Raw genomic sequence first — 24,926 nt, forward strand, 5'->3', positions numbered from 1 at the left:
GTTTGTGTGTGGGGGTGCTGGAATGACGTGGGCCAATGGGAGCCTGAATCAACTTTTGGCTCCCACTGCCCCTTTAAGAGCGAGCTCGTAACTCGAGCCGTGCTCCTAGTGCCAGACGGGCCACGTGACTGATCACTGCGGTCAGTGCACGCGGCTAAGTCAGAAGAGGAGATCAAGCCGCATGCGGCTCGTGTGGAGGCAGGAGTGATCCACCACGCGCGGCTCAAGCTTAGGAGCCAGGTCGGTCCCAGGATAAGGTAAATACAGCCACAACCACTTATCCCAATCACACACCTTTCCTAACGTCCTATCCCATTAAAAGCATATTACTGCGTATTTAATAAAACAGATAGACCCCCTACTTCATCCAGGTTACCGATCGATGGTTCGATATTAATCTGAGCCCTCTCTGATTTACTGTACACGACTATTCGATATTCCCACAAATTTTATATAGCATTTTATGTTTGTTTGAGACCACCTTAAAAATATTGGATATCGCTAAAAATCATGATCACTATATACTTTCACTACAAACCTCTAAAACGAACCAAAGTACTCATCCATCCGCTATACCACTTTATCCCACCTAGAACTAGTGCCCAGTTAAAATACTTGACTCTTACTTACCCACACACATTTCACCACTACTCTCACTGAATCCCTCTGACTACGGCTAAATTCATCTTCTACATCAGAACACTACTCCTAAGATTGGGTTGTATCCATGTCTCAGGTCTTTCATTTAGAATAGGGGCAGCTTCGGTCTCCTTCAACACTGACACTCCTGTGCATATTATTAAAAGATTGGGCAGATGGAAATCCTCAGTCTACAACCGATATATTCCTCATCCCGAGAAAGAAATGAGGAAAGCTTTTAAAAGTTTGGCTTTGTAAATTTGATGCAATAAGTGTGTTTTTCTTTAATACCTTTTCACCCTCTTTGCATTAACCCGATTTACATATATTACTAATATGTTTCTGAACATATATATTATATTATTCACTCACTCACTCACTCTCTGGGCCGGCCTAAGACATCATGCTGCCTAGGTCCAATGATAAATGACTATGGGGGCTAATGTATAATAAACACAGGTTACTGGCTATGGGAGGATAATGTATAATAAGCACAGGTTACTGGCTATGGGGGGATAATGTATAATAAACACAGGTTACTGGCTATGGGGGGATAATGTATAATAAACACAGGTTACTGGCTATGGGAGGATAATGTATAATAAACACAGGATACTGGCTATGGGGGGATAATGTATAATAAACACAGGTTACTGGCTATGGGGGGATAGTGTATAATAAACACAGGTTACTGGCTATGGGGGGATAATGTATAATAAACACAGGTTACTGGCTATGGGAGGATAATGTATAATAAACACAGGTTACTGGCTATGGGGGGATAATGTATAATAAACACAGGTTACTGGCTATGGGAGGATAATGTATAATAAACACAGGTTACTGGCTATGGGGGGATAATGTATAATAAACACAGGTTACTGGCTATGGGGGGATACTGTATAATAAACACAGGTTACTGGCTATGGGAGGATAATGTATAATAAACACAGGTTACTGGCTATGGGGGGGATAATGTATAATAAGCACAGGTTACTGGCTATGGGAGGATAATGTATAATAAACACAGGTTACTGGCTATGGGGAGATAATGTATAATAAACACAGGTTACTGGCTATGGGGGGGATAATGTATAATAAGCACAGGTTACTGGCTATGGGAGGATAATCTATAATAAACACAGGTTACTGGCTATGGGAGGATAATGTATAATAAGCACAGGTTACTGGCTATGGGGGATAATGTATAATAAACACAGGTTACTGGCTATGGGAGGATAATGTATAATAAACACAGGTTACTGGCTATGGGGGGATAATGTATAATAAACACAGGTTACTGGCTATGGGAGGATAATGTATAATAAACACAGGTTACTGGCTATGGGAGGATAATGTATAATAAACACAGGTTACTGGCTATGGGAGGATAATGTATAATAAACACAGGTTACTGGCTATGGGGGGATAATGTATAATAAGCACAGGTTACTGGCTATGGGAGGATAATGTATAATAAACACAGGTTACTGGCTATGGGGGGATAATGTATAATAAACACAGGTTACTGGCTATGGGGGATAATGTATAATAAACACAGGTTACTGGCTATAGAGGATAATGTATAATAAACACAAACACAAAAAAAAATGCAGCTTCAGAATTAATCTAAATTGTATGCTGTCTAGGAGGTGGGAGGGTCTGGGAGGGGGGTCTGCTGCTGATTGGCTGGAATGTGTCTGCTGTGAGGTACAGGGTCAAAGTTTACTCAATGATGACGAATCGGGGGCGGACCGAACATCGCATATGTTCGCCGTCCGTGGTGAACGCGAACAAGCTATGTTCGCCGGGAACCGTTGGGGACATCACTATTATTCACTAAAGTTCGAATGACCCAGAACTGAATGAGGCAAAACCATTTACTGTTGTATGGGGGCGTTCGGACTGCAAAATCCAGACATTGTTCATGGAATTCAACAATGTCTGTATTTTGTAATTCAGGACCCGAACGTGCCTGAATTTGGTACATAATGCTGCAGGACAGCTGCATCAAATCAGGGCCCAGATACCTCAACTTCAGGCCTGGATTAATAAACATCAGAATGATTTGCCCACTGGCAGTGCTAATACCAGTGGGAAAATAGTTTAAAATGCCTCGGTGGTGAGAGGGTTGATTATGTGGTGGCTGTCCAGTGCTTGCGAGCAAGCGGCCAAATGGAAATAATAAAAAATAAATTAATTCATAAACAAAAATCTTATGGGGTTCAAAAAAGACTTCCATATTGCTATAACAGAGGTAATTTACCTCCATTTGCCTCCAATTGCCAATAAAAAGTAGCAACTGGGCAGCCATTATTGCCCAGTCGCTAGAAAATGCGTCATTCCTTTGGGATGGAGCTTGTGAAATAATGGGGGGATGGGGGAGAATAACTACAAACTTGCCCCCACTTCTGAGTATCAGGAGGGGCGGCTTTAAATTTTAAGGTGGACGACCTATTGTCCCCTCCCTTGCGCGCCACACATGGCCCGTGGGTGGGGTCCCTAATGTTAACAATAAGGGAGGACCTATTGTCACTTCTCTGGCCCCCACACATGCCAGATGGTGGGAGCCCTAGTAATATTAATAACCTATTGTCCATCCTCTCATCCACACCCATGCTGGCGGCCCTATGATTAATAATGGAGGACACCAATCAGAGCACTATGACAGACAAGTCTGTTTTACCTACTTTTGGTCTAAAAATTTTAATTCCCTTTGAATTTACTCAGAATTCTTGATAATTCACATTTCATTAAATACCCCAGTATGTAAGAAAGAAAGAAAAATACAAATTAAAATATATATTTACCTGGTAATTGACAGCTTCAAAATGTCTGGCAATTCGCTTTACCTGTCCAGACATCTTAAAAATGTCCCCTAATAGCTCTTCTATTTGGTCGTAAAATTCATCCCCACCCTCTTTTTGTATAGAAGGCTTGAAAGAAATTTCTGTGCTGTTAAGAACCATTTGTGCTTCAAATAAAGGAGCTGGAGTTAAAGTTCCATCTGTGTTTTCCATGAAGAATTGCAGGGAACGCAAGATAGCATGGTATAAGCCATCAGTTACAATGTCATCAATGTATTCCAAATATATTTTCCAAAAATCTGACTTGGGATCAGCTTTAAGAAGTTTCCTGTTTTCCTGAAAAGAAATCAAATGATTGTATTTTTGATGTCAATATTTCAAGAGTTATCAAAATAATCTTTTTATTGTATCAGTTCTTTGGCCATTGAAATCCATAAACATTCTACCAATGATGTGACACTGAAGGTTAAATATCAGAGGCTGTACGTATGATGTGTAAAGTCATTATTTACCATAATTTATATCCATGAATGTCAGTTGGTTAAAAAGTCACCTAAGCGACAAAAAATTATTGCTGCTATAATGCTGCCATCTTTCCTGCTGCTATTCCAGGGTTATTGTTATATCTTTCTTTACCATCCAAGTTCACCCAAGTTGCGAGTGTATCATTTGCATTACAATGCAAAGCCCTGGCCTCTGCGGTTATCAAGAGAACTCAAGGAGCAACTGTACCAATGCGTAGTTGTCTGGCAACAAATATAACTGGGAAAAAGATTGAGCAATTCCAGACATCAGGTGATAGATTATAAGCTTATTTGACCAGGGCTGGACAGGGGTCTATGGGCTATAAACCCCCCATCGTTTCTACTCAAAACAGAATGAGAGGCTCTGGCAATCTGACTGCAGGAACATCTTCTGAAGATCTGGGAGAATTCTGTCTGAAGTAAGATATATTAAATATCTTTTTGGTAGTATTTAAAATAGTAGTCAAGATAGAGCAGACACATAGAGAAACCATAGTTCTAAACAGAGTATACTTTACTACCCGTGATTCCTGTTTTGTATTACTTGGCTTGGAAAGGTGGGAAGCTACAGTACATGCACATTGCTTCCCTCAGATTCCAAACCCAGATGATCCAGTATGGAAATCTAGCTCAGTGTCCACATACCTCATGTCAGTACATGTCAGCTGTATACATCCATAATTATGATTAAAATACAGAGTTCTGAAATATAAATACACTCACCTCAACCAGCCTGTGGATTGTATAACCATCTTCTTCAATTAATTTGTATCTCTTACTAACTCTATCAGTTTTGTCATCTAGGTTTATAAGTGTTTCCCTTTTATTGTCTTTTCTTGAGAACATTGCCTGCTCAGCCCATGCATTCATAATCTGCACCATTGCTGCTACATTATCCTTTGATTGCTGCACTCTCTTCTCCAGATCCTGAACGACGGATTTGACCGCGACAATATAATCCCAGCAATTGTCATGATTCCATGTGTACAGCTCCTCCGCGTGTTTAAGCTGTTCATCAATGTCCATCATGTCCTGCTTGATCAAGGGGTATTCCACTTCCAAAACAGTTTGTTTCAGATTATTGTACCACAGAACGATGAGATCCAAGTTTCCTATATACTGTAAAAAAAATGAAACAACAATTCAGAAAAACTATCACAAAATATTCAAAATTCCTACATCCATATGTAACTCGTGCAACCTTTTGATTTTCACATCTACAATGTAAAAATAAATCTGTTAAATTCAGCATTACAGAAATGTTGAATAATATTCCGATCTAATTATCCATTTTAATAAATGGATTTAAATAAATTAAATTTTTAGCCCATTTTTTCTCACACAATTTTAAATTGCAAATACATGTAAGGTTTCTGCTTGTTTTGACTAAGTAGCCACTGAAATAAAAAGAGCAATCAAAATGATTAATAATGTTACTCCCTAAACTGTGAAATAAAAACCGAATTGGCAAATGTTACACCTAGAGAGCTTATTTAGAAACATTCTACTCATCTAGACGTTCCGTGTCTTTCTAAATCTAAACTTTGTTGAGCACAATTCCCTATTTAGCGAATAAGCACCTGATCCTGTATGTGTGTCTTCAAAGAGAATAAAGAGTATGAAGAAGAATCAAAACTGGATCAAATCTGATCTGCATTCAGTTCTTACCAGATGGAAAAGGATTGGACCAGAACTTTAGCACTTTGAATTGTATTCAACAATTACCGTAATATCAAAGCACATCATCTTACACGATTAAGATGAATAATATGAATAAATGCCATGGTCATATGTCTATATGATTCCAACTTTTAAATGTGGGTGTGCATACAAAACAGATATCCTCTATTAAATCCATGAGAGAAAAGCAATTATTACCTTGTGTATTTATTAGATATAAAAGATTGCACATTTAATAATTCATGCATTATTTTGCAATGCGTATATAGAAGAAAGCATCTCTTTTATGTGCTACTGTTGCAGGACAGGGCATGTTAAAGGCACGCTTTGGCACTGTTTCATGTGTTCCATTTGTGCAGGTTCTGGACGAATAAGTGTGGCATTTGCACTGAAAGGATCTATTATATGCATTCATTGCAAAATAATATTTAAAAAAAAAAAAAATCACACTACTTATATTGTATAAAACCAAAATCAGAAAATATAAAATGTAGCTTGCACCAAAAATACTAAATACAAGGCAATACTTATTTTTATAAAATCGCTTGTGTATTAAAACCACAAACCTTATGTAAAAGCTCCCTTTTTTCATAGATGATTAAAGCTGCTTTCGGGATGTCTGTTTGATTTAATATTTGCAAATATTTCACTTCCCGTAAAACAGCCACCAGCTACAAAAAAAATAATTAAAATTAAAAATAATTAACACATGATTTGCTACAATTATATAGAATTATTATGCATATATTCTGTAGTTGAAAATATATAAACTATTTTACGTTAAAGAATGTAATGTTTAGCAATACAGGTATCCTGTATTATCTGTTCCAAATGACATACCACTAATAAAATAATTCTTATAACACACATTGTAATTTTATATGACTAGTACCTTGGACAGTAGTCAACAAGCAATCCCAGAATTCCTCTAGAACCTCCCCATGGAAGCCTACAGTGCATTCTTAGATGTTTCAAAAGTTATCACTTCTCTAACTACGGCCTCGATTTCATATTTTTGTGTAACATTTTTAAATGATTAAATTTTGGGGGATAAACATTTAAAATGTTTTTTTTTTTCAAAATATTTCAATATAAACATAACATCACACACACCAAAAATATATATATCGATGGTCAGCTGAGCTCGCTCTGCTAGATATGTCATCAAAACCTATTTCAGTTTCCAAGAAAGCCATTTTACGCCACTCGCTTAATGCTGCTAAGGCACAGATCTCTGCTTTTTGGAAAAAGACCGAGGTTCCCACGAAGGAGAATTGGTTGCGAAGGGTTGAGGATGTACATGCAGTTGAGGCGCTCCATGCTTCTCTACTTGGGATGGGTTCCAAACATGCTGAGGCTTGGCAACCATGGTTTGTGTATATGGAGCGTGACTTTGATGCTCGAATGGAATACGGGATACAAGGGGCCTGCGGTGGGGGGGGGGGAGCAAGTGAACTCTCTTTGCTTATTCTTTGTCTGTCCTCTTATTCGCTATACCTATCTTCACTGTCCTCTCTAACAGGCCTTACTTATACGATACGTGACCCCATGGGCACGGATTGAGTTATGCATTTAGTGCGGGATCACCTCTAGCAGGAAGGTATAGATAGGGGTGACTGTTGGAGAATGCTCCCCCTCTCACAATACTATATGTCATTGCACTGTGGTTATGGAAATACTTTAAAGGGACACTATAGTCACCTGAACAACTTTAGCTTAATGACACAGTTTTGGTGTATAGAACATGCCCCTATAGCCTCACTGCTCAATCCTCTGCCATTTAGGAGTTAAATTCCTTTGTTTATGAACCCTAGTCACACCTCCCTGCATGTGACTTGCACAGCCTTCCATGAACACTTCCTGTAAAGAGAGCCCTATTTAGGCTTTCTTTATTGCAAGTTCTGTTTAATTAAGATTTTCTTATCCCCTGCTATGTTAATAGCTTGCTAGACCCTGCAAGAGCCTCCTGTATGTGATTAAAGGTCAATTTAGAGATTGAAATACAATTATTTAAGGTAAATTACATCTGTTTGAAAGTGAAACCAGTTTTTTTTTTCATGCAGGCTCTGTCAATCATAGCCAGGGGAGGTGTGGCTAGGGCTGCATAAACAGAAACAAAGTGATTTAACTCCTAAAGGACAGTGAATTGAGCAGTGAAATTGCAGGGGAATGATCTATACACTAAAACTGCTTTATTTAGCTAAAATAATTTAGGTGACTATAGTGTTCCTTTAACTATAATATATATATATAATATAATACCTTAAATATAATATATATATATATATATATATATATAAAATACCTTAAATATAATATAATATATATATATATATATGTCTATATGAAAAATTTAATATATTTTTCAATATATTAGATTATGTTAAAAGCTGATCAAATTAAACTGTATGATTTTACCCATTTAGACATGTTATTTGTATGACAATGGATGCACGCCCCCTAGACTCACTGTAAACTGAAATGTCACCATGTAGGTGTTCACGTAAAATTCTTTCATCACTTTTGTTTGTATACTCACTATGCTCTTACTAGTATTTAACACTATTTTATTTATGACACTATTACTATTTATTTGTCTCCCACAGTGTAGTGTAGGACCCACCGATAATGGGGTACTTTGAAAGTAGTGGTGGGCTTAACAACATATGGCCATATGGTGGAACCAAATCCCCATATTTATACTTAGGTAGGCATTTTAGTAGCCTTCTTTGTTTTTTGTATTTTTGTAGTCTGAGTGCGCTGCACTACTTTCTCATTCATGAAATTTTGGTCACAGCGGCAGCACCTTTCATGCAAAATTCAGGTCTCGGGAGTGCCCCCTATCCTTTCTCTGTTAATACTATATTTGGAGTCCAGACCAGATTCCTTAGGGGTTAAGCACCCCGCCCAGGCCCCCCCAGCTTCAGAGTCTCCTTTAGAGGTGGCCACAGGTGTGTATATTAAGGAGGAGTTTGTCATTAGTCTAGTCACTTTTATTATTTTTTCCAGTGAACACAGTCATCTGCATTAGTGAGTATACTCATTTTCAGCACTAACACATTAATTATTTAGTTTTAACACTGCTTTTAATTGCTTTCATCACTTTTGTTTGTATACTCACTATGCTCTTACTAGTATTTAACACTATTTTATTTATGACACTATTACTATTTATTTGTCTCCCACATTGTAGTGTAGGACCCACCGATAATGGGGTACTTTGAAAGTAGTGGTGGGCTTAACAACATATGGCCATATGGTGGAACCAAATCCCCATATTTATACTTAGGTAGGCATTTTAGTAGCCTTCTTTGTTTTTTGTATTTTTGTAGTCTGAGTGCACTGCACTACTTTCTCATTCGTAAAATTCTTTATGACAAATCTGCAGTGGCTGATCTTATGCATATTGCACAGCGATATAGTCATGTCTACATACCTTGGGGTCGAAATTCACACTCAAGAGGTGATCTTCATGGTTACGTCGGATGAGTGGTCTATCCAGATTGAATTCACAAACATTGTCCACCTCTGACGTCCATTTCTCGTGGGCATGCTCTTCATGATGATCAAGCAATGTCATCATCTCCATATATTTCTGATAAACGACTGAAGCTTCAGGACTCTCCATACTCCTATATGTTACATGTAATATGCATAATATGCCAATCATCTTACAAGATTGGAAAGTATTTTAGTTCTTTTATAATTATGTATTTGCATTTGTCAGAAGGCCCTGACTCTCAAGTCATCACAGTTATTGGAGGATCAGTGGACTCAGATGGCAAAATATACGAATATGGTATATGTTTAGACCAGGGCTTCCCAAACTTTTATGGGCCAAGACCCACTTTTCAAAATGGTAATTTTTCGAGACCCACTTGCTTTTAATGCGTATTTTAAAAAGTGAACACCATGGCAATCCGCTTCAGAGGCATACGATTGGCACACCATGGCAAACCGCTTTAGAGGCATACAATTGGCAAACTATAGCAACCTGCTTTAGATGCATACAATTGGCACACCGTGGAAATCCGCTTTAGATGCATACAATTGGCACACCATGGCAATCCGCTTTAGATGCATACAATTGGCATACCATTGCAATCAGCTTTAGATGCATAAAATTGGTACACCATGGCAATCAGCTTCAGAGGCATACAATTGGCACACCATGGCAAACCGCTTTAGAAGCATATAATTGGCAAACTATAGCAATCCGCTTTAGATGCATACAATTGGCACACCATGGCAATTCGCTTAAGATGCAAACAATTGGCATACCATTGCAATCAGTTTTAGATGCATACAATTAGTACATCATTGCAGTCAGTTTTAGAGGCATACAATTGGAACATCATGACAGCTTTAAATACATAAACTTGGCACACCATGGCAATCAGCTTTAGATGCCTAAACTTGGCACATCATGGCAATCAGCTTCAGAAGCATACAATTGGCACACCGTGGAAATCCGCTTTAGATGCATACAATTGGCACACCATGGCAATCCGCTTTAGATGCATACAATTGGCATACCATTGCAATCAGTTTTAGATGCATACAATTGGTACATCATTGCAATCAGTTTTAGAGGCATACAATTGGAACATCATGACAGCTTTAAATACATAAACTTGGCACACCATGGCAATCAGCTTTAGATGCATAAACTTGGCATATCATGGCAATCACTTTTAGATGCATAAACGTGGCACATCATGGCAATCAGTTTCAGAAGCATTCAATTGGCACACCATCGCAAACAGATGCATAAAATTGTCACACCATGGTAATCAGCTTTAGATGCATAAACTTGGCATATCATGGCAATCACGTTTAGATGCATAAACTTGGCACATCATGGCAATCAGCTTCAGAAGCATTCAATTGGCACACCATGGCAATCAGCTTTAGATGCATAAAATTGGCATATCATGGCAATCACTTTTAGATGCATAAACTTGGCACATCATGGCAATCAGCTTCAGAAGCATACAATTGGCACACCGTGGAAATCCGCTTTAGATGCATACAATTGGCACACCATGGCAATCCGCTTTAGATGCATACAATTGGCATACCATTGCAATCAGCTTTAGATGCATAAAATTGGTACACCATGGCAATCCGCTTTAGATGCATACAATTGGCATACCATTGCAATCAGTTTTAGATGCATAAAATTGGTACATCATTGCAGTCAGTTTTAGAGGCATACAATTGGAACATCATGACAGCTTTAAATACATAAACTTGGCACACCATGGCAATCAGCTTTAGATGCATAAACTTGGCATATCATGGCAATCACTTTTAGATGCATAAACGTGGCACATCATGGCAATCAGTTTCAGAAGCAGTCAATTGGCACACCATTGCAAACAGTCAGATGCATAAAGTTGGCACACCGGCATAACATGGCAGTTTTAGAGGCATAATTTTGATATATCATGGCAGTTTTAGAGGCAGAAACTTTACACATCATGGCAATCAGTTTTAGAGACATACAACTGCTTACTCACAGACTCAGAATCAGAAATGTTGTTGTCCTGCTCTTTCATCCAGGCACCTCACGTTGATTATCCTAGTGGTGGAACTAATGTAGAGAGGACCGTGGTGCAAGTATGTTTTCTGGGTCCCCATCTAGTGAAAGTGTGGCCAAAAGGTAGATCTCCATCTGTCGGAGAACTTCAACAATTATATGCCAGATGGAGATCTACCATTTGCACATCATTGCAGGGTTATATTTGTGAGCAGTGTTTGAATGTAAGCATGTTTTTGTATTAAGTATATGTGTGCATGTATGGGTGTATTTGTATGTACTGTTGCTATTGGAATGTAGTGGTGTACTTGTTTGTAATGTTTGCGTCTGAATGCAGGGGTGTTTGTATATGTAGTGTAGGACTTTAAATGCAGGTGTGCTTTTTGTGTGTAGTGTTGGTGTTTGAATGAAGGGGTGTTTGTAGATCATTTTAGTGTTTTAATGCAGGGGTGTGTTTGTATGTAATGTTTGCGTTTGATTGCAGTGTGTGTAGTGGATGCAGTGTGTGTGTATATTGTGTTTATAAAATATACATATACACAATGTGTGTTTCAATGTAAGCATGTTTTTTTGTATGGAGTATGTGTGCAGTGTATACACACACACAGACACACAAATACACACATTGACACAGCGATACACACAATGACACTTAGTTTCCCACACACAGATACACAGACACTCATGTACACAGATACACACAGACACACAAATACACACACACACACCGACACAAAAGGACACGCAGAGACAGGAGGTGAGGGTGACAGTGTGGGAGGGAGTGTGTACTGGTAACAGTGTGGGGGGCAGTGTGAGAAAGGGTTACAGTGGGCGGGCAGGGGGACAAAGGGTTACAGTGGGCGGGCAGGGGGAGAAAGGGTTACAGTGGGCGGGCAGGGGGAGAAAGGGTTACAGTGGGCGGGCAGGGGGAGAAAGGGTTACAGTGGGCAGGCAGGGGGAGAAAGGGTTACAGTGGGCAGGCAGGGGGAGAAAGGGTTACAGTGGGCAGGCAGGGGGAGAAAGGGTTACAGTGGGCAGGCAGGGGGAGAAAGGGTTACAGTGTGGGGGGGCAGGGGGAGAAAAGGCGACAGTGGGGGGGCAGGGGGAGAAAAGGTTACAGTGTGGGGAGAGGGGCAGGGAGAGAAGGGGTTACAGTGGGGGGTAGGCAGAGAAGGGGTTACAGTGGGGGGTAGGCAGAGAAGGGGTTACAGTGGGGGAGGGGCAGGGAGAGAAGGGTTAGTGGGGAGGGTAGGCAGAGAAGGGGTTACAGTGGGGAGGGTAGGCAGAGAAGGGGTTACAGGGGGAGGGTAGGCAGAGAAGGGGTTACAGGGGGGGAGGGCAGGCAGAGAAGGGGTTACAGGGGGGAGGAGGGCAGGCAGAGAAGGGGTTACAGGGGGGAGGAGGGCAGGCAGAGAAGGGGTTAGTGGGGGAGGGCAGGCAGAGAAGGGGTTACAGTGGGGGGAGGGCAGGCAGAGAAGGGGTTACAGTGGGGGGAGGGCAGGCAGAGAAGGGGTTACAGTGGGGGGGAGGGCAGGCAGAGAAGGGGTTACAGTGGGGGGGAGGGCAGGCAGAGAAGGGGTTACAGTGGGGGGGAGGGCAGGCAGAGAAGGGGTTGCAGTGGGGGGAGGGCAGGCAGAGAAGGGGTTGCAGTGGGGGTAGGGTAGGCAGATAAGTGGTTACAGGGGGGAGGGGGGCCGGCAGAGAAGGCGTTACAGTGGGGGAGGGGGGCAGGCAGAGAAGGGGTTACAGTGGGGGGTGGAGGGCAGGCAGAGAAGGGGTTATGGGGGGGAGGGCAGGCAGAGAAGGGGTTACAGTGGGGGAGGGGGCAGGCAGAGAAGGGGTTACAGTGGGGGAGGGGGCAGGCAGAGAAGGGGTTACGGTGGGGGGTGGAGGGCAGGCAGAGAAGGGGTTATGGGGGGAGGGCAGGCAGAGAAGGGGTTACTGTGGGGGAGGGGGCAGGCAGAGAAGGGGTTACAGTGGGGGAGGGGGCAGGCAGAGAAGGGGTTACAGTGGGGGGAGGGGGCAGGCAGAGAAGGGGTTACAGTGGGGGGGAGGAGGGCAGGCAGAGAAGGGGTTACGGGGGGGAGACAGAGAAGGGGTTACATTGGGGGGGAAGGGGGCAGACAGAGAAGGGGTTACAGTGGGGGGAGGAGGGCCGGTAGAGAAGGGGTTACAGTGGGGGGAGGAGGGCCGGCAGAGAAGGGGTTACAGTGGGGGGGAGGAGGGCAGGCAGACAGAGAAGGGGTTACAGGGGGAGGGGGGCAGACAGAGAAGGGGTTACAGGGGGAGGGGGGCAGACGGATAAGGGGTTACAGTTGGGGGGAGGGCAGGCAGAGAAGGGGTTGCAGTGGGGGGGAGGGCAGGCAGAGAAGGGGTTACAGGGGGGAGAGGGGCAGGCAGAGAAGGGGTTACAGTGGGGGGTGGAGGGCAGGCAGAGAAGGGGTTACAGGGGAGGAGGGCAGGCAGAGAAGGGGTTATAGGGGGGGAGGGCAGGCAGAGAAGGGGTTACAGTGGGGGTGGAGGGCAGGCAGAGAAGGGGTTACAGTGGGGGAGGGGGGCAGGCAGAGAAGGGGTTACAGTGGGGGGAGGGGGCAGGCAGAGAAGGGGTTACAGTGGGGGGGGAGGAGGGCAGGCAGAGAAGGGGTTACGGGGGGCAGACAGAGAAGGGGTTACATTGGGGGGAAGGGGGCAGACAGAGAAGGGTTTACAGTGGGGGGGGGGAGGGCAGGCAGAGAAGGGGTTACAGGGGGAGGGGGGCAGACAGAGAAGGGGTTACATTGGGGGAAGGGGGGCAGGCAGAGAAGGGGTTACATTGGGGGAGGGCAGGCAGAGAAGGGGTTACAGTGGGGGAGGGCAGGCAGAGAAGGGGTTACAGTGGGGGGAGGGGGCAGGCAGAGAAGGGGTTACAGTGGGGGGAGGGGGGCAGGCAGAGAAGGGGTTACAGTGGGGGGCAGATAGGGAAGGGGTTACAGTGGAGTGGGGGGGCAGAGAAGGGGTTACAGTGGGGGGAGGGGGCAGGCAGAGAAGGGGTTACAGGGGGGAGAGGGGCAGACAGAGAAGGGGTTACAGTGGAGTGGGGGGGGGCAGAGAAGGGGTTACAGTGGGGGGGGGTAGGCTTAGAAGGGGTTACATTGGGGTGGGGGGGGGCATTGTTTGGGCTCTGTGCCCTACCTTCATTAGACATCCCTGGTGGTCCAGTGTCTCCCTGGTGGTCCGGTGGGTTAACACTCCGGTCTGCAGCTCCGCCGGGTGCAGAGCTGCAGGCCGTGTAATAAAAGTCTCGCGAGCTCCCTGAGTGTTGCCATAGTAACGCTCTGGGAGCTCGCGAGACTTCTATCACACGGTCTGCAGCTCTGCACCCGGCGGAGCTGCAGACCGGAGCTGCTGGGCAGACTGATTGGAGGGAGCCCGGCGGCATACAGGGCAAGGGCATTATTATTCACCTTCAGCCTACTAATTCTTACCCATCACTCAAACTGTTGATCAAATTTTTCTCTCCTTTCCTTTTTTTTTATATTTTCATCTCCACCTCTGCCAAGTATCAAACTTCAATTTGACTCCATCCTAAAATAATTCTGTTTCTTCTCATGCCTAAGATAAAGCCCGTCCATAACCTTATATAACATAATGTGTATGTATATATTATACTCTCTATACACATAAAGTATTATGCAGAACGAAAAAAAAAGTTACCTGCACACTATCCCAAATTCCTAAGCACATTTAAATAACTCAAGGTTTTTAGTATCACTCCAGTGGTGATTAAAGGACCACTATAGTGCCAGGAAAACAAACTCGTTTTCCTGGCACTATAGGGTCTTTGGGTCCCCTCCACCCTTTGGGTCCCCCTCCCACTGGGCTGAAGGGGGAGGAAGGGGTTAAATTCTTACCTTTCGCTGGGGACTCTCCTCCCTCTTCCGACGCATTCAGTTAGTCCATAGGAAAGCATTACTTAATGCTTTCCTATGGATTCTGGCGTCTTCTCACTGTGAAAATCACAGTGAGAAGCGCGGAAGCGCCCCTAGTGGCTGTCAATGAGGTCACAGAGGCTTATCTGAAACTGCTATGTTTACAGCAGGTAGGGTTAACCCTAGATGGACCTGGCACCCAGACCACTTCATTAAGCTGTTGTTCTACATTAACAATTCAGCTTATTAGTGTAGGACTCACCTTAACTTGCCTTGACTAGACAGGTGAGCTTACACTTAAATAGTCATTGCAGTGAGTACAAAGGGAGAGAAATCTGTCCTTAAAATTAAACACAATACTATAATATTGGTATCAGAAAGACGTTCCTAAGGTAGACTGTCACTAACGTGAAAGTGTGGTAAACTGTAGAAATAAGAGATAAAATACAATGCTTTAATATGTCAAAAAACTTTCCTAACGTAAACTGTCACCAATTCTTAAGTGCAGTGTATGCTGGCTGGCTATTGGCTAGCAGCCAGAATTACTGACACAAGGAAATAGAGGCATATACATAGGGGGTAAGGGGGGGGGGGGGGTGGAAAGACATAGAACGTAAACATAAATTGTTCAGTTATTCATTGAACTCATCAGTTACAATGAATGTACCATGGAGTATCCGGGGTGAGAGAATTCGTCAGAAATCCCCATAGTCCAGAAAATATGGCCAATCTATTGTCCAATATTCCAGAGATATTAATTGCAGTGATACCAAAAACCTCCAGTTTTTTTTAAATGTGCTTAGGGATTTCGGAACTTTTTTTTTGTTCTATGTATTGGGGCGGATGTGTACTACAGACATTTTTTGCCTCCCAGGAGTAGCACTGGGCTTAATTTTGTATGTTTATAATGTGTAATGCATATACCTTGTCCCAGTCAGCTGGGACTGGTGAATGAAAGACAAGGTACATTGAACAATATACAATGTAGTGTACAACAAAGATCAAACATATAGAATTTCTCATTTTGTATCTTAAGTTCTTTGTTTTCAGTATTCAAGATACTTAGTGGAGAGAGTGCACCAGCACAAAACACTAGAGAAGTACTCTGGGCACAGCGGAAGAACAAGACTTCTACTTGTGACAACAAAATCCATTAATGCAAATAGTTTGGACTCACGGATGCTGTATAAATCTGAAACTTGACCACGATGTCTGTATACGGTCTTTGAGTTCCTTTATCCATTTCAGGATGCCGCACGTTATTGGCATATTCTTGTGTACTGTGTCATTATCCTTCTGTATAGTAATGATTTGAAAAAAATATGAATTTACTATAAATTTGGTTAACATTACAGTAACATATTATCTGCAGGCTTGTTGAAGACATTAATTACATAAACCTTTGAAGGATACCTGTTTAATATGCTCATCATATAATTGCTTGCATCTGTCTAGTTCGTCATTGTACATCTGGAGTAGGGTGAAATAATTTGGGCTGAATATATTCAAAATGACCGGTCTTTCAAGGTAATAACCAGAAATAGCCAATACCTACAGAGAAAGAATGGACAGTTGACAAAAAAGCTTACAGTTAAATGTGCTAAGAAACAAAAAAGAATGGTCCCACTACCATTATTTCTATGTGAAAATTCCAATTGTTTAATTTTTTTAAGTGCGATAACTTACACAGGAACTAACTAACCCTATACATAGGACACAAGGTCATGTGTTTAGAGAGGAAGAAATAAGATTTAGTCTAAGGCAATGGAAAGGTTTTTTTTAACGTAAGAACAATAAGGATGTGGAATTCTCTGCCTGAAGAAGTAGTTTTATCAGAGTCTATACAGATGTTTAAAAATGCAACTAGATGCATACTTGCAAAAATATAATATTCAATAATATAATTTTTCAGCTGTAGGGTGATAGCTTCTTGATCCAGGGATAAATCTGACTGCCATTCTGGGGTCAAGAGGGATTTTTTCCCCCTAGTTTGTAGCAAAATTGGGAGTGCTTCAAACTGTTTTTTTTTTGCCTTCTTTTGGATCAACAGCAAAAAACAAATGTGAGGAAGGCTAAACTTGATGGACACATGTCTCTTTTCAGCCTATGTAACTATGACCCTGAAATATATAGAACAATCAATTTCAAATGCATTTATTCCAGGGTTATTGACTTAAGTGAGAATTTAAAGTGCATTGCAAATTGAAGGCCAGAGTAGCTCAACTAGAAGCATATCTGATTTGGAGAATGTTTCCAGTTCCACTATTTTGGCCTTAAATTTGAATACACTTTGATTTCAGTTTGACTTCTCACATCAGTGAATAACCTTGTAAGTCTATGCTACTCTAAAAAAAAAATGTTAATATACTACAGAGCAAAATTTCACCCCTGCTTAACCCTCTGGCTCTCGGTAGCTTAAAAATCCTGACATTAACACAACATTATAGCTGTAGGAAGAGTGTTGGTGTACATGGGCTTAACTGCAGTACAGCGTGTAGTTTTCTGGTTAAATAACAGCAGGAAGAACTCATTAGCATTTGTTCCACCATAGCAAATAGGAACCTCCCTAGTGACCATATTAATTGCTCACAGTGTACATATTAACACTTTCAAAATGCTGCTTATATTCACAAACTATCGACTACGAAGTTGCTTTGGGAAATTAGATGGATTCAACTATAAAGAATAATATTTACAATGTATTTTCTATACTAAAAATACAAACTCTTATTTAATTAGGACATTAGTTTTTTCATTGGTAATAAATACACATAATTTATTTTATATGTATGTGTGTCCAGTAGCCCTAGGCAGTATTGAAGTACTGAGGATAGCTACCGTACTTCGTTTCAATATAATTCACCTAGTGCTTCATTATTTTGGCATTCTGTTTGTACATAAACATTGCCCAAGTGGTTAAATGCAATATATTAGAACATGTTACATACCTTGAATGCATGTTCTAATCCAGAAGAATCGTTGAAAGCTGCACAAAGCAGAGATGCAAGCTGTGTATCAAAATCCAATACTTTTGCCTTAAACTCAAGATATTCATTTTCAAAGTCCTGTAGGTAAAATAAACAATAAATAAACCCAAAAAAATAAAATAAAAAGCTGTATAAATGTTATGATGTATGTAATATTTTACATTGTTTTCTATGTTGTGTTTTCCGTTGACAATTTTATGTAGTGGATATGGTGTGGAGTAACCCTTTAAAGAAGCCTTGGATAGTTAATTGGCTTGGTACAGTGGGTTTGGATAGATCATTTTTATTAAACAAATGTGATCTCAGTTATACCATCTGCCGGAGTACATGACTGTACATAAATATAACCCTACACCCCCAGCACACGTGACTTCGACAGCATGGAACTCAGTTGCGGGCTGCCTGATGTCAATCTGTGCATATTTTATGTCTGTCGTCCTCGGATCCCATTACATCACAATGGGAAGTGCCGAGCAGTGCCGGGAGTTTCACAGGAGCTGGATTAAAGTAAGTAGAACTTTTTTTTGTGTCTTTTTTTGGGGGGGGGGGGTGGGGGGGAGGTGTGAGGGGGGTGAGACAGTGGACAACCTAAAGTATAATGTTTAATGGGGCATTGTTAAAGGGAAAAAAAAGGGTTGGAGTAGCCCTTTAACAAAAAAAAGTGGTAGTGGTGACACTGGGATGACAAATTGCCTAAGATGCCTTTTTTTTTTTTTAGCAAAACTGGCTAAAACAAGGCCGGCTGCACACCAAAATGAGTTTAAAAAAAACCCCAATACTGATTAGAAAGTCTAAAATGATCATTATTATGAAAGCCAAATACAAAGCAAATAAATAATAGATCATAACACAGAATTCAACTACAAGTATAAGTAGAAGAGCTGAGATACCCAATGTTCCCAAATCCTTAACGGTTCAGCAAAACTATGCCTTTCGCAAAAGAAGAACCTTTGAGAAATCTCGTTGTGCTGCCTTGCCTTTTTGTGAATTGAATTCATGTTTTGAACTTAAAGGAGTGCAATGAGATCTAGCACCCTGCTTGCTAGGATCCTCATTGAGGTTTCTTGCATATCTTAGTAAAGACAGGAATGTATACACGCAATCTAAGTGGAGTGCCGCACACAAGCGATAAGTATGTTGGAGCTCTGTGATAGGAAGTCCACCACCCACCAGGAACAGCTTAAAAATAGAAGCCACAGGCATCACAATGTAGGGTGAAAACAAAAAATATGTATTCTGGATCAAACAGACAAAAATAGAATATGTTTCGGCTATGAGGCCTTAATCATGTATAGGATTACGGCCTCACAGACTAAATGTATTTTATATCCTATTGATCCAGAATAAATATTTTTTGTTTTCACCCTAAATTGTGATCTTGTGGACTTCTATTTACACAAATGTATACAATTTAGGAAAATATATGTACATGTTTCAATTACAACATGCGTCCATTAAATTCCAGTCTGGACAGAAATAGCAAATTAGACAAATTAGCTGAAAAACAAAAACAAAAAACCATAAAGGCAGTTCTCCACAGTAGCTATCTCAGTGGTGATAATACAGTAGCTATCTCAGTGGTGATAATAAATAAACATATGTATTTAATTGCATATATTTTTAATTGATGCACAGATTTTGCTGATTTTTTCATTGATATTTCCTTGAACTCTACTTTGGCCTTCTTGTTAAATGTTACAATGAAGCATGATTAATAAACTGTCACTTGTCAGTCACGGCTGCTACGGTTACTAATAATGAAGTTATGTGAAGTGTGCACAAAAAATCTTAAAGAGACACTATAGTCACTAGAACAACTACAGCTTATTGTATTTGTTCTGGTGAGTAGAATAATTCCCTTAAGGCTTTTTGCAGTAAACACTGTCTTTTCACTGCCACTCCTCAGATGGCTGCTAGAGGTGCTTCCTGGGGCAGTGCTGCACAGTGTGCAGTGTTGCAATTCAGTGTCTCTTCCCTCTGCATGGAGACACTGAACTTTCCTCATAGAAATGCATTGATTCAAAACATCTCTATGCGGAGATGCTGATTGGCCAGGGCTTTGTTTGGCTTGTGCTGTCTCTGCTCTCTCCCTGATTTGCCTCCTTGATAGTCTCAGCCAATCCTATGGGAAAGCATGGTGATTGGCTCAGAACAACACTTCTGATGATGTCAGCCAAGCAGGCAGATCAGGGGCAGAGCCAGTTGCTGCAGACTTGAACAAAAGTAACACAAAATGGAGAAAAAAAGTAAACAGAGTGTAGGTCAGGAGCCCGGATACAAGTCAAGGGCTCGTGAGCTGCACCACTGTAACCACCTAATAGGGAGCTCCAATAAGGGGGTGACCCTCCAAGATATGCAGGAAATAGAAGAAGGTGATGTATAGAATCCCACAAGGGGAAACTAACACCAGGAGAGCTCCATTGGTATAATAAATTAGGAAGGGACGCCCTACCTTTAATCAATCTAAGGATGAAAAGAGATATGCAAACAAAAAGTATAACTTGAAAAAAGGGAGATCTACTAAACGGTGCCCATTGGATCCATTATCTGGAGTACTAAATAGCATCTAAGTTCCAGTTCCTCTAGTGTCCGGATGACGGGATGGTAGTGTAAACGAGGTTAGGAAGAGAGAAAAGGCACAGGGTCCCCAGAGAACAAGGGGCCAGATAATCTGGTCTATACATCACTTTCTCCTATTTCTTGAACAAAAGTAAGATATTACTATATCTAGGGGGGAAGTAAGGGGCCTGTCTGTTGTAATGTTTTCTCAAACATATTTGTATTTCTTTAAGGCCTGTTGTGTTTGTTTGTTTGTTTGTTTTCATTTGTAAAGGAAATGTTCTTTAATTAGAGCAAAGGTTCTAGCTCATTCCCAATTCATGCTGCAACAACACATCCCAACATTAGATAAGTGCTATAACCAGAAGTAGATTTGTTAAAGGGGAACTGTAACTTCTGTGGAATTTACACAATTTAAATTCCCCACACCATGCAGTATTAGTCAGAGTGCTCTGGTAAGAAAGTATTTTTTCTCTCAGGACTTGCCATGGGAATTTTTATATATTATTAGTAGCCCTGGGGGAGGCATTGGGTTGACACTAGGATGAACCCCTCCCCCACCTCCATTTTCTTTTACTAAACAGCAAAAAGCAGGTGAACAATAATTAACGAATGTACATCCTGCCAGATGCATTCGGTCCCCAATTTTAGTAAAACTGGTGCTTAGTGAATCTTCCAAATCCTATTCTTAGTATAACGTTCAAATGCAAAAGCAGTGATTTTAATCGTGACACCGAATACATCTGGACGATTGATACAAATTTGTTCAGCCCGACTGAATTCTGTCATGAATTGGCTTTAGCAAGTATGAGAATTACCATTTCGTTAATTTTCGGACATTTTCAGTGAATATCCCTGACTGCAGATGATATACCAGGAAAAATAATATATTAATACAACATAATACCTTGTTGGAGCAATCTGTTGGATCAAATGTGCTTTCTTTAAATACTTTGCAACTGTCCATAAATTCTTCATACAGGTGAGCCACGTGTTCGTTCAAAATTTTGCCTTTATTTCCACCAAACTCCAGTTTTTCAAGTCTTTGAAATTCAAGCATTGTCACAAAAATATCCTATAACCATTAACCAAAACACAATAGATAAAAATAAAAATGTGCATTACAGACAATGCATACAGTTTAATTTAGAGTCTGGTACAGTGTCACAATGAGATATCTAAACACCATCTTCATGACATACATGCAGCTTTCGACCATATGGATTTTTTTTTTAAATATGAAAGTTTCCTGTAACTCATTACACTTTCCTTTTTTGTATAGTGATTTTTTTGCAAGCACTCAGTACTGGGAAACCTAGTAGCGGTAAATTTTACATTATTCCCATTCTGTATGGAATGTCGGTAATAAGGTCTACATTTACACAATTGTCTCTCCTCTTGATCGAGCAGGCGTGCACGCTACAAGCTCACATGCCACTGACACCTAGAACTGTCACTGTGGTAAATCCTTAATATAGCCACCACAAAACACTAGGTATCTACACACACAACTCCCATGAACTCTCACTATGAACCTATCTGTAGTTTTGGGTAAAGTTGAAGCATGTAGCACCCAGGCATGTATTTGTGTAAATCAATATATGTGTATACCTATATAGATATCAATATACTATATCTAGGCATATATATATATATATATATATATATATATATATATATATATATATATATATCTCAATATATAGATATCAATATACCATATCTAGGCATATATATATATATGCCTAGATATAGTATATTGATATCTATATAGGTATACACATATATTGATTTACACAAATACATGCCTGGGTGCTTCATGCTTCAACTTTACCCAAAACTAAAGATAGGTATGTTTAAAGGAGTATATATACACATTTATACATAAATATACTATCCAAGAAATAAAATATGGAAAATGATTTAGAAATTATTAAATGCACCAATATAGCACTAAATATGCTTCTTTTTATTTAGGTAATAGAATGCAGAATATGGAAATGAGCACACCAGGATCATTTTTTTTCCTGAAAAAAACGTATATCTGGTTCAAAGCCTTAAAATATAATATCTACTCAATTAAAAATAATTGTTGTGGTCACTGACTGTGTCAAATGGGAATAATTATGGTAATAATTATAATTATAACGATTAGACGAAGTGTATTATTTTAAGTAGAATATGTCTTACGTAAGGCATGAAAGTAGTGGTTTTTTTTTTTTTTAATAATACATGTAATCCACTTCATTTGCAATTCATAGCACAGTACTTTAAGTATTTATAGTGTTCACATCTGAAAAGGATCCAATTAGAAGACTTAAATACCTCAATCTTCATTAATCGCTCAAGAAATTTGTCATATCTGGCAAACACCATTTGAGATCGAAAGTCCCAAGGTTTAAACTCTCTGCTGTCTCTGTAAAATGTCTGCAATTTACTTCTGTGACTTAGAAATGATAGTTTGAAGCTCTTGAGGACATTGAGTGTCACTTGTACGTGTTCCAACGCTTCTTCAGGTTCATCTTTGAAAAGATCTTCAGGTGAAAGATAGGATTTTGCCTGGAATTTAATGACAAGCAATCAGGCTAAATTAGAAACTGCAATTATAAATAAAAGGTTCACTTCATGACGATAAGTAATATTATTACCGGTATATGAATATATAAGAAAAATTAGTGTATACATACAAAGAATCCAAAAACAGTTGCAACACACTGAAATCACAGATTAGAATGTTTGATTAACCCGTTCTAGGCTCAAAGACAGTCTAACAATCTGGTCTTTAAAGGAACACTCTGGGCACCATAACAACGTCCTCTAAATAATGTTGTTATGGTGCCAGGAGGTACCTGGCACTTCCTTACTAATAGGGGTTAATCTGTTCCTAAAAGGTTTAACCAAAATACTGTGCTCCAGTGCAGGATCTCTCTGCCTCACTGTCCTTCCAAGTTGGGAAATTCTTCATAACGGAAGGCTTGACCGGCATCAGATAGTGTCGCCGCTGATTGGCTTAGAGCGGTGAACTGAAGCTCTAAGCCAGTCAGTAGCTAAAAATTAATAAAAACAGTTTGAAAAAGATCCAAACATTCTACAAACTGATTGTTACATAGGTGGGTATACATAACACCACACACTTGATTTTATGTGAGTTGATGGATTAAGAAGAATGATATCCTTAAAGGGACACTATATTCACCAAAACATCTTTAGCTTAATGAAGCAGTTTTAATGTATAGATCATACCTCTGAAGTCTCACTGCTGAATTTGGTGCCATTTAAGAGTTAAATAACTTGCGTTTCTGTCTATGCAGCCCAAGCCACACCTTCGCTGGCTGTGACTGACACATGTTGCATGAAAACATAATGGTTTCATTATCAATCAGATATAACTTACGTTAATTAAAATATGTTAAATCCTGTTCTGTAAATTGAACTTTAATTACATACAGGAGGCTCCTGCAGGAACTAGCAATTTATTAATAGAGCAGAAGAGAAGAAATTCTAAATTAAACAGAATTTGAAATACAGGAAGTCTAAACATTAGATGACTTCACATGAATACAGGAAGGCTATGTAAGTCACATGCATGGAGGTGTGACTATGGCTACTTAAACAAAGCTTATTTATATTTTCAAGCAGAAACTAAAATCATAATCAGGTATTTGAAAATTTAGAAACCCATAAAAGTGACCATATTCGATAAGATATCAACATATATATATATATAAACTGGTCGAAACGTGCTCTTTTATATCACATGTAGTTCATTTGAAACATTGCTGTTCCTTTCATGATCTCACAGGTAAACATGTAAGCAAAAGTTGCTCAATGAGTTAAAAAACACTTATTTCCTTCTCGGAAAAGTCAATACATTCTTTTTCCAGGACTTTCTTTCTCGTAGCATGTTAATAAATCATTTTACCTGTTCAATGAATAAATTGCAGAACTCCTGCAAAAGAACAATGATCCGTGCTGGAACACTGTAAAACCTGGAGTGACTCCAGATTAAACAGACGGTAAGAAGTAAAGGAGACATTAAAACATGGATCTGAGGGAAGTCAGTCTCCTCTATCGTGTTGATATGTTGTCTGAGCGGTTTCAAGTGCAAGTCAACATCTTTAGCTTCACCAAGTGCTTAAACAAAGATATATATAATATTAGACACACTGATACTTTATGTCAGAGTTGCCATACATAAAATCGCTAAGATGTTGCAAAATGTCAGCTCCCATGATGCTGTCGCAGCTGGTGAACTACTGTCTGGCCACCCTATTTTATAT

General features: G+C 40.3%; 1 protein-coding gene across 1 annotated transcript in view; it reads right to left on the reverse strand.

The window, feature by feature from the left end:
• Nucleotides 1–24,926, reverse strand: part of DNAH11 (dynein axonemal heavy chain 11) — a 217,288-nt gene that overhangs the window by 159,388 nt on the left and 32,974 nt on the right. The window contains exons 6-15 of the mRNA XM_063450883.1: nt 24,569–24,780; nt 22,972–23,205; nt 21,554–21,721; nt 18,049–18,165; nt 16,514–16,651; nt 16,278–16,396; nt 9,087–9,282; nt 6,217–6,321; nt 4,694–5,089; nt 3,450–3,782 (exon numbers count right to left, since the gene is read on the reverse strand). Of these exons, the coding sequence (XP_063306953.1) occupies nt 3,450–3,782; nt 4,694–5,089; nt 6,217–6,321; nt 9,087–9,282; nt 16,278–16,396; nt 16,514–16,651; nt 18,049–18,165; nt 21,554–21,721; nt 22,972–23,205; nt 24,569–24,780 (2,018 nt within the window). The remainder of the gene's footprint in view (nt 1–3,449; nt 3,783–4,693; nt 5,090–6,216; nt 6,322–9,086; nt 9,283–16,277; nt 16,397–16,513; nt 16,652–18,048; nt 18,166–21,553; nt 21,722–22,971; nt 23,206–24,568; nt 24,781–24,926) is intronic.

This window comes from Pelobates fuscus, chromosome 4, assembly GCF_036172605.1.
Source record: "Pelobates fuscus isolate aPelFus1 chromosome 4, aPelFus1.pri, whole genome shotgun sequence".
NCBI classification, from domain to species: Eukaryota; Metazoa; Chordata; class Amphibia; order Anura; family Pelobatidae; genus Pelobates; species Pelobates fuscus.